Raw genomic sequence first — 13540 nt, forward strand, 5'->3', positions numbered from 1 at the left:
ACAAGAAAGCCAGGTTCTTCAGGGCCCTGGAGAAACAGAAATACAATTCCCTGGCTTCTGGGGAGAGCACTTAAGGGCTCCTATATCCTCATCTTTTTTGGATTTTCCCTTCTCAAAGGCCAGAATTTGGAAAAGGATGGGGAGGGTCTTTAAATTATTTAGCACAAACTCCAAAAAAGTGGAGAGGCTGTGAGCCAGCCTCCCTCCGACTAGGTTTTGCGGTGATGGTTGCTGAAATCACCTGCGCACAGGATAACAGGAGCTGGGAACCTCAAGGTAGGTGAGCCTGCCAAGACGCGGGTCCGGGACTCGGCTGGGGCGCAGATGGAGCCCGCCGGTAGGGGGTGTGCGGGGCAGTGTTTCCTGGGCTCCGGCCCCCAGCCCAGCCCAGCCCAGCCGAGCCGCCGCAGGAGCGCTCCGCCAGTAGGTGTCTCTGCTCCTCGGGCGGCCTTGAGCAGCGCCCAACGTTGAGCGTGAGGCTCGTGCTCCGGGTCTCGCGCTCCGGGTCTCCCGGACGGCCGCCTCGGGCGTCGAGTCCCGGAGATTGGACAGACACCAGAGCCCGGGGACCGCGGAGTGGCCGGGTGGGGCTGGAGGGCGGCGCCGCGCCTTCTGGGGAGACGCGGAGGTATCAGGTAATCCCCTGGCGGCCTGCGCCTCGCAGTCATGCCCACCCGAGCCCTGGGACCCTTTTCACCTCCTCTTTCCAGGGAGGAAAGGCGGCAAGGGAGGCGCGAGGAGTCAGTTGCAGCCCTGGAGGCAGACACTGAACTCCAAGAGGTGCCACTGGGACTCTGGAAGTGGGCGCTTCTCTGCTACGCGAACCAGCTTAGCTTTTTCCTTCTCTCCAGAGGTAGAGAGGGCCGGCTGCCAACTCCTTGCTCAACTTCTCACTGGAAAAGTGGCTGCCTTCCTCCGTCTCCCTCCCCTGGGCTCCGGCCAGGGAAGCAAGGCCTGCTGTGGACGTGAGGAACTCCCTGCCCTGTCCTGGTAACTTTCCTATTCTGCACCTTCCCTTTGCTAGCTTGTCTGCCGCCTCTTCTTCGCTCTTCCTCCCACTGGAAATCTTCACTTCCTAGTCTGCAAACCCGTCCAGCGGAGGTTTGCAACAGGGTCGACTCTTGCAATCATAGCGCCTCTTAGGTTGGTGGGGGTTGTGGATTTGAGGGCAGCAGTAGGGACGATTAAAACTAGTTTTTAATACTTAAATGGTTTAGGGCTTTCTTGTGCCTTTGTTCTGCCTAAACATTAGTTTGGTGTGCTAAAATCCTCCCCTACCCCATTTCTGGCAACTTGGTAAAGAAACCAAGTGAAGGTAATCAGGCCTCGGGTATTTATGTATGTAGAAATCATCTAGCAAAATAGAATGAATAGATCATTTCTTTTGAGGGGCCGTAAACTTTTTTGTATGTTGAAGTGTGTTTTGACACTTGGGCGTTCCCTGGTTGCTGTGTCTGCCTGTTTCATTTGATTTGAGGGCCTTTGAGCATTGTCTGTCATTGACATTCTACTACTGAAGTTTATTCCTTTTGTTTAAAGTCTTAATGTTCTGTTCCAGTCCCCCTAATGAATCACAGTTACCATGAGAAGGATGACCTCATGTTATTGAAGAAAAGTCCTGGTCTGAGATTCAGGAAACAAGATTCAGATGGCCTGTGTTCAGTGTTTAGTTCTGGACCCATTTCTGGGGCTAAGTGGCTATGTGATTTTGGTTGTTCAATTTATTTAACTTCTCAGAACCTTGGTTTTCTCATTTCAGGGAATCTGGGACCAATAACCTCCATCCACTGTTCTATGACTGCTAAATTCAGTCTTCAATTCTTGGCTGTCTTCTTCCTTGATTACCAGTGGCATTTAACCAAAGTGATCATTGTTTCCTTGAAATACTTTCTTCTTGAAGTCTCATGAGGTCTTCCTCCTTCCTCCTTGCCCGCTACTTCTCAGTCTCCTTAACTGGTTCCTCCTCAACTCTAAAAGCTAAAGTTTGATGTGTACTAGGCCTCTTCTCTGACTCCGTCCTCTCTAAGTGCTCTCCATCTATGACATTTAACATCACCATCTTGGAAGAATCCTACACGTATGCCTCCAACATGGACTTGTCCTCCTCTAAAATCCATACTCAGGTATCCAGCTGCCTTCTTGACATCTTCATAGGCATCTCAAAAGTAACATGTTCAAAATGGAACTCCTGATCTTTACTCCAAATCTGATTCTTCCCAAGTCTTGTTCACCTCATTAAATGGAATCCCTATCTTTCCATGCTCGAGCCAAAATCTTTGCAGTCAAACTTGATGTCCACCATCATCCTAGTCCACACCTCCATCTCTCTAGTTGATCTATATCAATAGCCTCTGATCTAGTCATCCTAGTTGCTCTCTTGCACTCCGAAAGTTTTTTTTTCTGCACACAGCTGCAAGAGTACCCATGCAGGAGAATCATATCCCTCATTGGACAAAAACTTCCCAGTGGTTTATCTCATTTAGAGATCTGCAAGACTGTGATCTAGTTTCATCTTCTTTTCTGGTCTTACCTATTTCTACTCTCCCTTTTGCTCACCAACACTGCAGGCACGTTGGTTTCCCAGTTATGACTCCAATAGGCCAAGCACATCCCTGTCTTGGGAATTTTGCACATACTTGCCCCTCCATATGGAACACTCTTTCCCCAGACAGTGCATGGCAAGCACTTCACTTCCTTCAGGTCTCTACTCATTCAAATATTATCTTATCAAAGACACTGTCCCCTGACCACTTTACATCCAATAACTACAATTCTATGGGATTCCTCTTGGTATTATTTTTTTAACTGAGACAGGGTCTTGCTTTGTCACCCAGGCTGGAGTGCAATAGCATGAACATAGTTCAAGGCAGCCTCAAACTCTTGTCTAAAGCAATCATCCTGCCTCAGTCTCCCAAGTAGCTGGGACTACAGGTGTGTGCCACCATACTTGGCTAATTTTAAGATTTTATTTCTTTTCTTTCCTTTTTTTTTTCTGGGTAGAGATTTTGTCTTGCTATGTTGCTCAGGCTGGTCTCAACCTCCTGGGCTCAAGTGATCCTCCCACTTGGCCTCTGAAAGTATTGAGATTACAGGTGTGAGAGACACTGTGCCCAGCCTTCTTGGTACTTCCTAACCCCTTACCTGGCTTTAGTTTTCTCCACAGTACTTGACAGCTGACAAATATTTTGTTGTTGTTTCTTTTCCTACCTATACTCCAGAAAGTGAACTCCAAAGAGGGCAGAGGTTGTGTCCATTTTGATCACTGCATTGTCTCCACTGCCTAGAACAGTGCTTGGTATGCAAGATTGCCAATGTATCTTTACTGAATAAATGATATTCATAATATTTATACCATAAGGCTAAAGTGAAGATCACATTATGAGGCCAGTTTGTATACTGGAAAAAACCTTGGCTTTACAATTAGTGAAACCTGGTTTCCAATCATGGTTGCACACTCACTGGTAGTGTGAACTTCTCAGAAGGTCCATTTTCCACACTTGTGTGATGGATATAATATAATATCTTGAAGGTTTATTTTAGGCATAAGGTGTAACAAAAATGTTCATAAAGGACTCAGCTATGAGGAGGCTAGAAAATGAGCAGTTTTGAAAATATATGTGTGAATCTATTTTGTAAGCTATAAAGCCACATTTATACATATAGAACTAATATTACTGGGGACAGTTGTGTGAAATGTACTGTGCAAAGCATTTCAGGATGAATGGTTTCAGTGCTTGTAGCATACTGAAAATTAGAAAATGAATAATGGCTGGGATCTATACCTATATTTACACATTCTAATGGAATTGAATGTCTGACTTCCTATTATTTCTGCATAATTTTCCCAATAACCTGTAGTCCTGTTGTGCCTGAGAAGGCAGTACATTATCTTATTGTATCGTATTATCTCAGTCTGTCAAAAAAACGTGTGCACAAATTCAGCCACTTAACATACTCACATGAAACCCAAGTAATTAGCTGGTGACAAGCTGCCAGTCACCACTTCCTCAGCATGGTTCTGCTAGATGAGTACTGACTGGTTTATTTTAGTTCAGCACACATTACTAGGTTTTGAGGATTCAAAGGGAAATATAGTATGTCCTTATTTTCAGGGTACTCGTAGTCTCTTGCTATACTCTAGCCTAGCTTTACAAGGGGTATACAGTTCAGGCTCTTTGAGGACAGGAAGGAGGTCAGCTAGCATATAGGTCCGTAAGAGCTTTTAACTGCTGCAGTTTGAAGACAGCAGGAAGGCAGACAGATGCTGTGCTGATTCCCCTTTTCATCTTGAGTTTTTCCACAAAAACTTTAAGGTATAGGCCATATTCTTTAGACCATGAGTTAGATTTGAAGCCTTAGGACACAAAGAGTTGTGAGTTGAGGGTCCCTGAAATCCAGGTTCAGTTCTGTATTCTTGTTTGTTGAAGTTTAAGAATCACAGACTACAGGACTCTTAGGTAAATGCGGACAGCTTCAGAACCCAAGTCATCTTGTCTTGGTTGTGATGTACCCTTTCCCTGGTTTGCAGTCCCTTCCCCAATGACCACACAGGCTCAGAACGGAACTTAAAGAACTCAGATATATTGCTGAACTATCTGTGTCCACCTGCTCCCCAAACCCTTCTCACCTGCTGCCTCCCCAGCAGCCCCACCTCCCCAAATAAGGTTGTGCTTCTTCCAGATGTGGAGGTTAAGGAGAAAATGCTGCAAGGTCACCAGAAGATGATCCCCACATATGAGGGCTCAACCAGGGTAGAGTTGTTCTAGATCTGGACAGCAGAACAGCTTGCTTGACCGTGAGACAGTGTACTTCAAGTTAAAAGAAATTCTTCAATGAAGAAGTTGGCTGTGGCCAGTATATGCCTTCATTTCCCTGTCAAGTAAAATAGCCTTGTAAGCACTCTCAGAACAGGGACCAGGATTTATTCATCCTTGCCTGGCACAGTATTGATCAACTGTACATAGTTTTATTCTCTAGTAATATTCATTGCCTCACATTTATTCATCAGGAATTCTGACACAACTACATAATGTGAAATATGTAGACACTGTTTTGGCCTCACATTTACTTGGCAATAAATATTTCTTGAGCACTATGCTAGATCTTGGGAGTACAAACCAGAATACGACCTATTTCCTGAACTCAGGATACTTTCTTGGTGTATTTTTATTTCCAGATTTATACCAAAATTAACACATTTTTTACCTTTTTAAAATCCATGGCTGGTATAAATATAAACCTTAGAGAAATACTTTAAGATGATTACTTCTGTTATCTTCTTATCTCTATTTACTTTTTTAAAACTCTGATGAACACAGCATATAAGCACATTCGTTCATTGAATTCTTTAGTAACTTTCAACTCCACAGTTGGAGTGAGACAGAGTACAGCTGAGCTCCCCAGGGCTCCATCCCTTGCAAAGAATGACTTACTTTAGGGAGGGCACAGTGCAACCCTTGGGAGAGGGTTGTCTAGCTAGACCTCTGCTGCTGCTGTATCCTTGAACCTTAATGACTTGGCTTTGGACTGCTTGCCGATTCTTGTACACTGCAGGGAAGGAAGGAAGACTGACAGCCCATTTGACTGCTTTTTGAGTTTTCCACTGTGTCTTCAACTTATTCAAATGCCTTTCCTGAAGAAAGCAAATTTCATGGACCACTCCATTTGCTTCTGGACTATTGAGACACTGGCAGATATGATTTAAGAATCTGAACACGGAAACATTTAAAAATACATGACACTAATTTGCAGTGCAGTTTACATCTTCGTCTCGGATTTTACATTGTCTCTGGAACCTACAGCAGTCATTTGAATTATCCATCATTCACAAAGCCAGCTTTGTCTGATTTTTGTGGCATCCATTTGTTCTTGTCTTTCTTTTCTTCCTTTCCACAATATTCCCACGATCACTGACACAACTGTTTGTTGTGCCCTGTTTGAATTTCGCACTTGAATCCCTTTTACTAAACATCTCAGTGTCAAATCCCAAAGTGAGATTTTTCTTCCTTCGCTGAAACCTTTGATGAAAAGTTACTGTTTTGCGTGCAGTTTGTAGAATTGCTTAATTGGAGATTGTCAGGGTTTCACTGGAGGGTATTGCATCTCATTTTGAAGTAGTTGCTGTTGATTTTTCTGAGCTCAAGTGCTCTAAAAACAGGCAAGCTGTGTTGAAGTTATCATTATTATCCATGATAAATAATGTATAATTAATTATGGGACCATTTATCTTTCAGTATTTCCCTTATATCTTTATGGTCTTCCATGTACATGTTACATAATGTCTGAGTTTGCTCTTTTATGATTGTAAAAGCCATCCAGCTTATAGGGTATTGCAGTTGCATGATACAGAAAAAAATGTGTAAATGTGTATTTCAATAATTAAAAAATACTTTTAATGCTGCTTTTATGTATTTACATAAGACTGCTATGCCAACACCTCTGACCTAGTGGAAAATATTTCCATCTTTGGTAAATCTTTACCTAAAATCTTTATGGTAGGTTTTAGGAATTCCAACATTTCAAAATAAAAGATTCTATGGTAGTTAATAAGAAATTAGAGACAAGGAATCCTGGAGTATGCCATGAGAGCTTACGAAAAGTGAGAGATATGAAATGAAGAAACTTTAAGGTGAACAGCTGTTTTAAAATGTGCTTTCCTATTCATTCAACCATCATTCAGCCAACATTTGCTAAGTGCTCATCAGGTGCAGTCAAAGAGACTAGGGACACACACACATCAAGACAAAGCTCCTACCTTTAAAAATACTGTTTTAGAAGAAAACACTGTCTTGCGATGGTACTTTTTCTTTAGGCTTTTATAACTCTTTTTTTGTACTCTTGGAACTGCCTTTGCATAACATTTTTAAATAAGGAAGTAACTTGAAGAAAACCAGTTATTTTAGGATTATGGAAAACTAGGGGCTTGGTAACAGCAAATCTTTCCTTTGAGGATGCTACTGATCCCTCATATTTACATCATATGTCAATAAGCAGAATCAATTTTTGCCTTAATTAATTATGAGTTTGGAATAGCAAAGACAATTGTACATTGGATAAAGGAAATATATAATTTGTTTTAAAATGAGACCTTTGCTATTGGAAGGAAATAATTCCTGGAGATCACTGGGAATAGAGAAATCTGCTACCACTGCTATATTTTCCTTACTTGTCTGTTACCATATAATAATTTACTTTTAGTCAGCATAATTAAGTATATGGATTACCACTCTAATATGCCAATGATTGAAATGTAAAGTACAGTGACAACTCATTGAGATAGAGAGGGTTTCCAGGAAATACCCTAAATGAATAAAAATATATCTACAACTTCTATATTTGGATAATGTACTGTAAAATAATATTTTACTCATACATTTTTTCAACTTTGATTAATTCATTGTTAAATTTAAATTTTAAAAAGTAAAATACACTTTGTGTTTTTCTTCCAGTTGCTCAGCTTCTGATATGGTTTGGCTTTGTGTCCCCAACCAAATGGCATCTTGAATTATAATCCCCACGTGTATCCAGGAAGGGACCTGGTGGGAGGTGATTGGATCAGCTGGGTGATTTCTCTCATACTGTTCTCTTGATAGTGAGGGAGTTCTCACGAGATCTGGTTGTTTGATAAGTGTCTGATGTTTCCCGGTTCTCTTCTGTCTCTCTCCTCCCACCATGTAAGACATGTCTTGCTTCCTCTTTGCCTTCCAGCACGATTGTAAGTTTCTTGAGGCCTCTCCAGCCATGTGGAACTGTGAGTCAGTTAAACCTCCTTTGGTTATAAATTACCCAATCTCACATAGCATCTTTACAGCAGTGTGAAAACGGCTAAGACAGCTTCTGTATGGAAAGAAGCTAGATTCTTTTCTTTTCTTTTCTTTTTTTGAGACAGAATCTTGCTCTGTCACTCAAGCTGGAGTGCACTGGTGCTATCTCAGCTCACTGCAGCCTCTACCTCCCAGGCGATCCTCCCACGTCAGCCACCCGAGTAGCTGGGAGTACAAGTATACCACCACACCTGGCTAATATATATATATATATATATATATATTTTTTTTTTTTTTTTTTTTTTGTAGAGACAGATTCTTTCTATATTTCCCCAGGCTGGTTTCTAACTCCTGGGCTCAAGCAATCTGCCTGCCTTGGCTAGCCTATCTGATTTTTTATTATCTCTCAGAGATAAACTATGTTCCTGCTAACTGCTACAAAAGTAAAATCACCTATAAGTTAACTATTGTAGTCACCTTAATAGCCCCCTAGCCTTACCTCTAAGGCTAGACCTTAAAGACAATACCTTAAAGGCTAATTATTCAAGGAGGTGTTTATGTAAGTGATTTATTGTAAAACTTTAAAAATGTTAGGTGCTATTGTTAGAAAAAAGGTAAGTAGTTTGGTTATTTACCTTCTTTATGTCAGAATATCTTAAGGAAATATAGCTAATTATAGAACTTTTGTTCACAGAGATGGATATGGTAGCCTTATTTATAACACACACACACACAAAAGGAAAGACCTAAATGCTTAACAATAAGGAAATGGTTAAATAAATGAGGAGAGAGTCAGGCAATAAAATCTTACATAGCCATTAAAATTTTATTTATGGAAAACCTTATTACCATGGAGAACTGCTTATGCTGTCATATATTGTACCTGATAAACATCTTAGTCTTAATTTTGAAATATTTCGGTTGCTACAGATGGATTAAATTTTCTTATTTTAATATTTAAGGCCTAGAAATTGGCCTGAGGCATGGAATATCCCAGCAGAAATTCAATTTAGACAAGAGAACCATTCAAATTATTTAGCTTGTTAGAGAATATGTATTATTATAGCTATAGCATCAACTTTGTGATTTTTAGTTTATGTAAGAAGCTGCTTTGATTTGGTGAAATTAATTTAAAAAGTCCCTGTCATAACATACCTAGATTAATTATCTAGTTTGTGCTTTAAAGGGCAGTTTGATCACAAAGGAGGTACTTTTGAATAGCTATATCACCTATGGTAACTCTTACTCCAATCTACCCTTTTGGTTTTCTGTATCTGTTTCTATAATCTATGAACTAAATGTGAAATCACTGGTTTCTCTAAGGAATAGTGTAGACTTTTAATAATGAATGTTCAGGTCATGTATAACGTTGGTAACGTTAGGTTTTAGTGAAACTTTGGAGTTGAAACTGCGGCTAGTTGGGTGCAGTGGCTCATGCCTGTAATCTCAGAACTTTGGGAAACTGAGGTGGGAGGATCACTTGAGCCCAGGAGTTCAAGAGCAGCCGGGGCAACATAGTGAGACCCTGTCTCTACAAAACAATTTTTTTAGAAATGAGGTGGGAGGATCGCTTGAGTCTGGGAGGTTGGGGCTGCAATGAGCTGTGCTTGTGCCACTGCACTCCCTCCTGGGTGACACAGCGAGACCCTGCCTCAGAAACAAGTGAACAAAAAAGCTGCTAGTAGATCACAAAAGAGAAGTGGTTACTTTGTTTAGTTCTTTTAAAGCCCAATTTTTTCCCTTTGTTGGTAATGAAAGTTTAGTGTATCTTAAACATAATACCAGATCTTTCCATCAATTGATTATATTTCAAATTCATATAGGATTAGTTCATATCAAACAACATAAATATTACAATTTCTTAATGTTCATTATGGCCTTGGAAACACTAAAAGGTTGACTAGTCTGCATTATTGCCTTTGATAGCCAAATATATTTTATAGTGAATAATACATTTCTTTTTATATTTTAGGACCTGGGCTATGCTCCTGATTTTATACAGACTGCCATGGCTCCAGTTATAAAAGACCAAATAAAAAGGTAATTTGAAAACTATTTTTCATGTAGATTATCTTAATTTTTTGTATTCATTAGAATGTCAAATTTTAAGATGGAAGCACACACACACACACACACACACACACACTTACTAAAACTGTTTGATTTATATAGTCACAAAAAGTAAAGAACTTGAACCTTTAAAAGGCCTTTAATAGACACATGCACACATATGTTTATTGCAGCATTGTTTACAATGGCAAAGTCATGGAACCAACCCAAATGCCCATCAATAATAGACTGGATAAAGAAAATGTGGTACATGTATACCATGGAATACTATGCAGCCATAAAAAGGAATGAGTTCATGTCCTTTGTGGGGACATGGATGAAGCTCCAAGCCATCATCCTCAGCAAACTAACACAGGAACAGAAAACCAAACACTGCATGTTCTCACTCATAAGTGGGAGTTGAACAATGAGAACACATGGACACGGGGGTGGGGGAACAACACACACCAGGGCCTGTTGTGGGGTAGGGGACAAGGGGAGGGAACTTAGAGGTTGTGTCAATAGGTGCAGCAAACCACCATGGCACAGGTATACCTATGTGACAAACTTGCGTGTTCTGCACATGTATCCTGGAGCTTAAAGTAAAATTTTTTTTGAAAGTGCTTTATTGGCCGGGCGCAGTGGCTCACGCCTGTAATCCCAGTATTTTGGGAGGCCGAGGCGGGCGGATCACGAGGTCAGGAGATCGAGACCATCCTTGCTACACGATGAAACCCTGTCTCTGCTAAAAATACAAAAAAAAAAAAAAAAGTTAGCTGGGCGTGGTGGCTGGCGCCTGTAGTCCCAGCCACTCCGGAGGCTGAGGCAGGAGAATGGCGTGAACCCGGGAGGTGGAGCTTGCAGTGAGCCGAGATCGCGCCACTGCATCCAGCCTGGGCGACAGAGTGAAACTCCGTCTCAAAAAAAAGGGCTTTGTTAGCCACCTTGTGGTTCTGAGGAAAGAAGGGAATTGCCATTATGTGAAAGAATTTTTAGAAATACAAAGCCACTTTTAATGCCCCAGCATTTTGGGGGGTGATTCCCGGCCGGAGAAAGTTAGAACTGAACTGTTTGCTCTCTGGCACTCTGGATATCCTGTGACTCAGGACAGATCATTTTATGATGACTCCCGGGAATTAGTGTGAAACTTGAGGCTATTAAACCAGTCAAAGCAGCTTCCCAAACTAGAACCAAATCCAGGACTCTGGCCTCATTATCACAGTGGTTTGATTTATTGAGCTAATGAAGAAAGTCTTTTGTAATTGAGTACTGAATATCAAATGGTGTTACTGAATATCTCCTTTTGAAGTACTGAAAATGTACTTCTGCTTAAGAAGGATCAATTCCTTAGAACGTGCTGTTGTTTTAGATCTACATGAGGAGCTTTGAATAGTTAAGAGTCTGGATGTTGTTGCTATGCACGACTTAGTTTTATTAATGACACATTTCAGAATGCACCATAGAGTTGGAAGGGCTGTCTTTAAAAATCATTATCATCCATGAGGGGGAGCTATATCTTCTTTTAAGAAATCAGTTGCCCAGAAAAAAGAATAAAACTAGTTATACTATCTTGCAAAAAAAGAAAGCAAAGCTTCATTTGAAAAAGTAAATTCTGTCAAATTTGCAAAACTTCTTATAAAATCACCAGAACTGTTGCTAAATTTTCTATTTGTATACTATCTTTCACTTTTTTTTTCTGTTTGTATACTATCTTCACTGAGATGTGAGGAAACCCTCATGTCAGTTAATCCACATTTATACTGCTCTTGCTATCTATGTATGTGCCAAATATAGAGCTGGACATCACAGGGCACAAGCAGTGTTCAAGTCACCAGTGCCTCATAGATGAGAGGGTGGAAATAGGAACAGGTTAGGGGGAGGAAATTATAGTCAATAGAGGTACCTGTTGAAACTATTATTGGGAAGTATTTCTGTAAACAGGGTGAGAATGGTGTCAACCTAAATTGAGCAACAGGGATTAATTCTCAAGCTTATTAGGGAATAGCAGGGAACTGCAATCAACATAATACATAATACATGCCTGCTATGGAGGACCGTAAGAGTATCCCAGGGAGGTGGGAAAAAAAGGAAGCTTTTAAAGGCAAAAAGATATCCATGTACCTGTTTTGAAATAAAGACCATTGGCTACAGGGTCTTGTTACATGCAGTGGCATTTGCTCATTAGTGGTACTGGCTGTTGGTAGGAGAGAGTTTTCATAGGAGTGGCTTAACTGGAAATTTCCATTTGAGAGAGTCGTTTCTGGCAGTTCCTGGTGCAGGCACACATGTGTGAGGGCCCTTCCTTCATGGCCTCGCACTGCATTTTGTTGCGGTTTGACATAAGTGACTCCTTTTTGGGTACTGACAATTTTCACAGGAGTTCTATTCAATAGAAGTAACAGTAAGAAGGTTGAGAATGGATATAAAGGAGAGTAGGATTGAGCTTTAGGGAACCCCTGGAGAGAGGAGAAATGGTAGCAGCTAAGGAGATAACAAATGGGAGAGGATACCAGGTGCGGTGGCTCGTGCCTGTAATCCTAGCACTTTGCGGGGTGGAGGCAGGCTGATTGCTTGAGCCTAGGAGTTCAAGACCAGCCTGGGCAACATAGCAAGACGCCTTCTCTACAAAAAATGCAAAACTTAGCTGGAACCATGGTGCATGCCTGTAGTCCCAGCTGCAAGAGAGGCTGAGGCGGGAGGATCGCTTGAGTCCAGGAGTTTGAGGCTTCAGTGAGCTAGGATTGCATCACTGCACTCCAGCCTGGGTGACAGAGCAAGACTTTGTCTCTTAAAAACACACACACACATGAGGGGAGGGAGGTGAACCCTGGAAGAAGTGGGAGGGATCTGGATGATCACAGGAACCCTGGAAGGAGGGAGTTTAAGAAAGTAGTGGTGCTGGGGGAGGAGGCTAGGAGGATAGAGTGAGTTCACATGGGCCTGAATAGGTTCAGGAGAATGCACACAGAGAAAAAGATTTTGTATTTGGCTAGAAAGAGAACTAGTGGGTATAAATTCTAATTATAGACACTTAGTAACCATTCTTTGGCCAGTTGATAGGAGTGGTTTAATAGAACATTTAAGTCCACATAGAGCTTGATGCAGCAGATGACAGCAGACAAGAAGTAGGAAAAGCAGGGTTTCCATCTTGCCTCTGTCACTAACAAGCTGCATGACCCTGGTTGAGTCACTTTGTCTCTCTTCTCCTTAATTGCTTCATCTATAAATGAAGTTTCTTAAATTGATGTCCAAGGATGAGCTTCAGAGAATCTGAGATGTCTGAAATTATAAGCTAAAAAAAAGTGGGTTTTCCCTCTAGGGAGAAGGTCTATAGCTTTGATCAGATCCCCCAAAGTGATAATGCATCCTAAAAAGTTAAGGACTACTGGATTAGGTGATCATTAAAGTCCTGCTTAGTATAGAGTATCAGGAATTTTTAATCTCTAACTTTCGTTTCTCTATTGTATTCCATATGGCCTGTCTCCCAAATCACTCTCAGAGACCACTCTAAGGATTAGATTTTCTGAAATATAATTGACTGTATCAGTCATCCCCAGGGGATTATTTAGAAAATCCAGGCAATTTTTAAAATTGATCATTTCTTTAGTAGTCCACAGATATTTTCATTAGGACACAACCTTTATATCACTATTTATATAATTTACTAGCCATGCATCTAATGATCATAAACACCAGAAGTGGCTGTAGCCGCTTAAACCCATGTGGAT

General features: G+C 41.1%; 1 protein-coding gene across 1 annotated transcript in view; it reads left to right on the top strand.

Moving 5' to 3' along the window:
• Positions 1 to 224: 224 nt before the first annotated feature.
• LOC115835874 overlaps positions 225 to 13540 on the top strand; it is an 82304-nt gene continuing 68988 nt past the window's right edge. The window contains exons 1-3 of the mRNA XM_030815183.1: positions 225 to 276; positions 382 to 635; positions 9736 to 9803. Coding sequence (XP_030671043.1) covers positions 225 to 276; positions 382 to 635; positions 9736 to 9803 — 374 coding nt within the window. The remainder of the gene's footprint in view (positions 277 to 381; positions 636 to 9735; positions 9804 to 13540) is intronic.

This window comes from Nomascus leucogenys, chromosome 7b (assembly GCF_006542625.1).
Source record: "Nomascus leucogenys isolate Asia chromosome 7b, Asia_NLE_v1, whole genome shotgun sequence".
Taxonomy (NCBI): Eukaryota; Metazoa; Chordata; class Mammalia; order Primates; family Hylobatidae; genus Nomascus; species Nomascus leucogenys.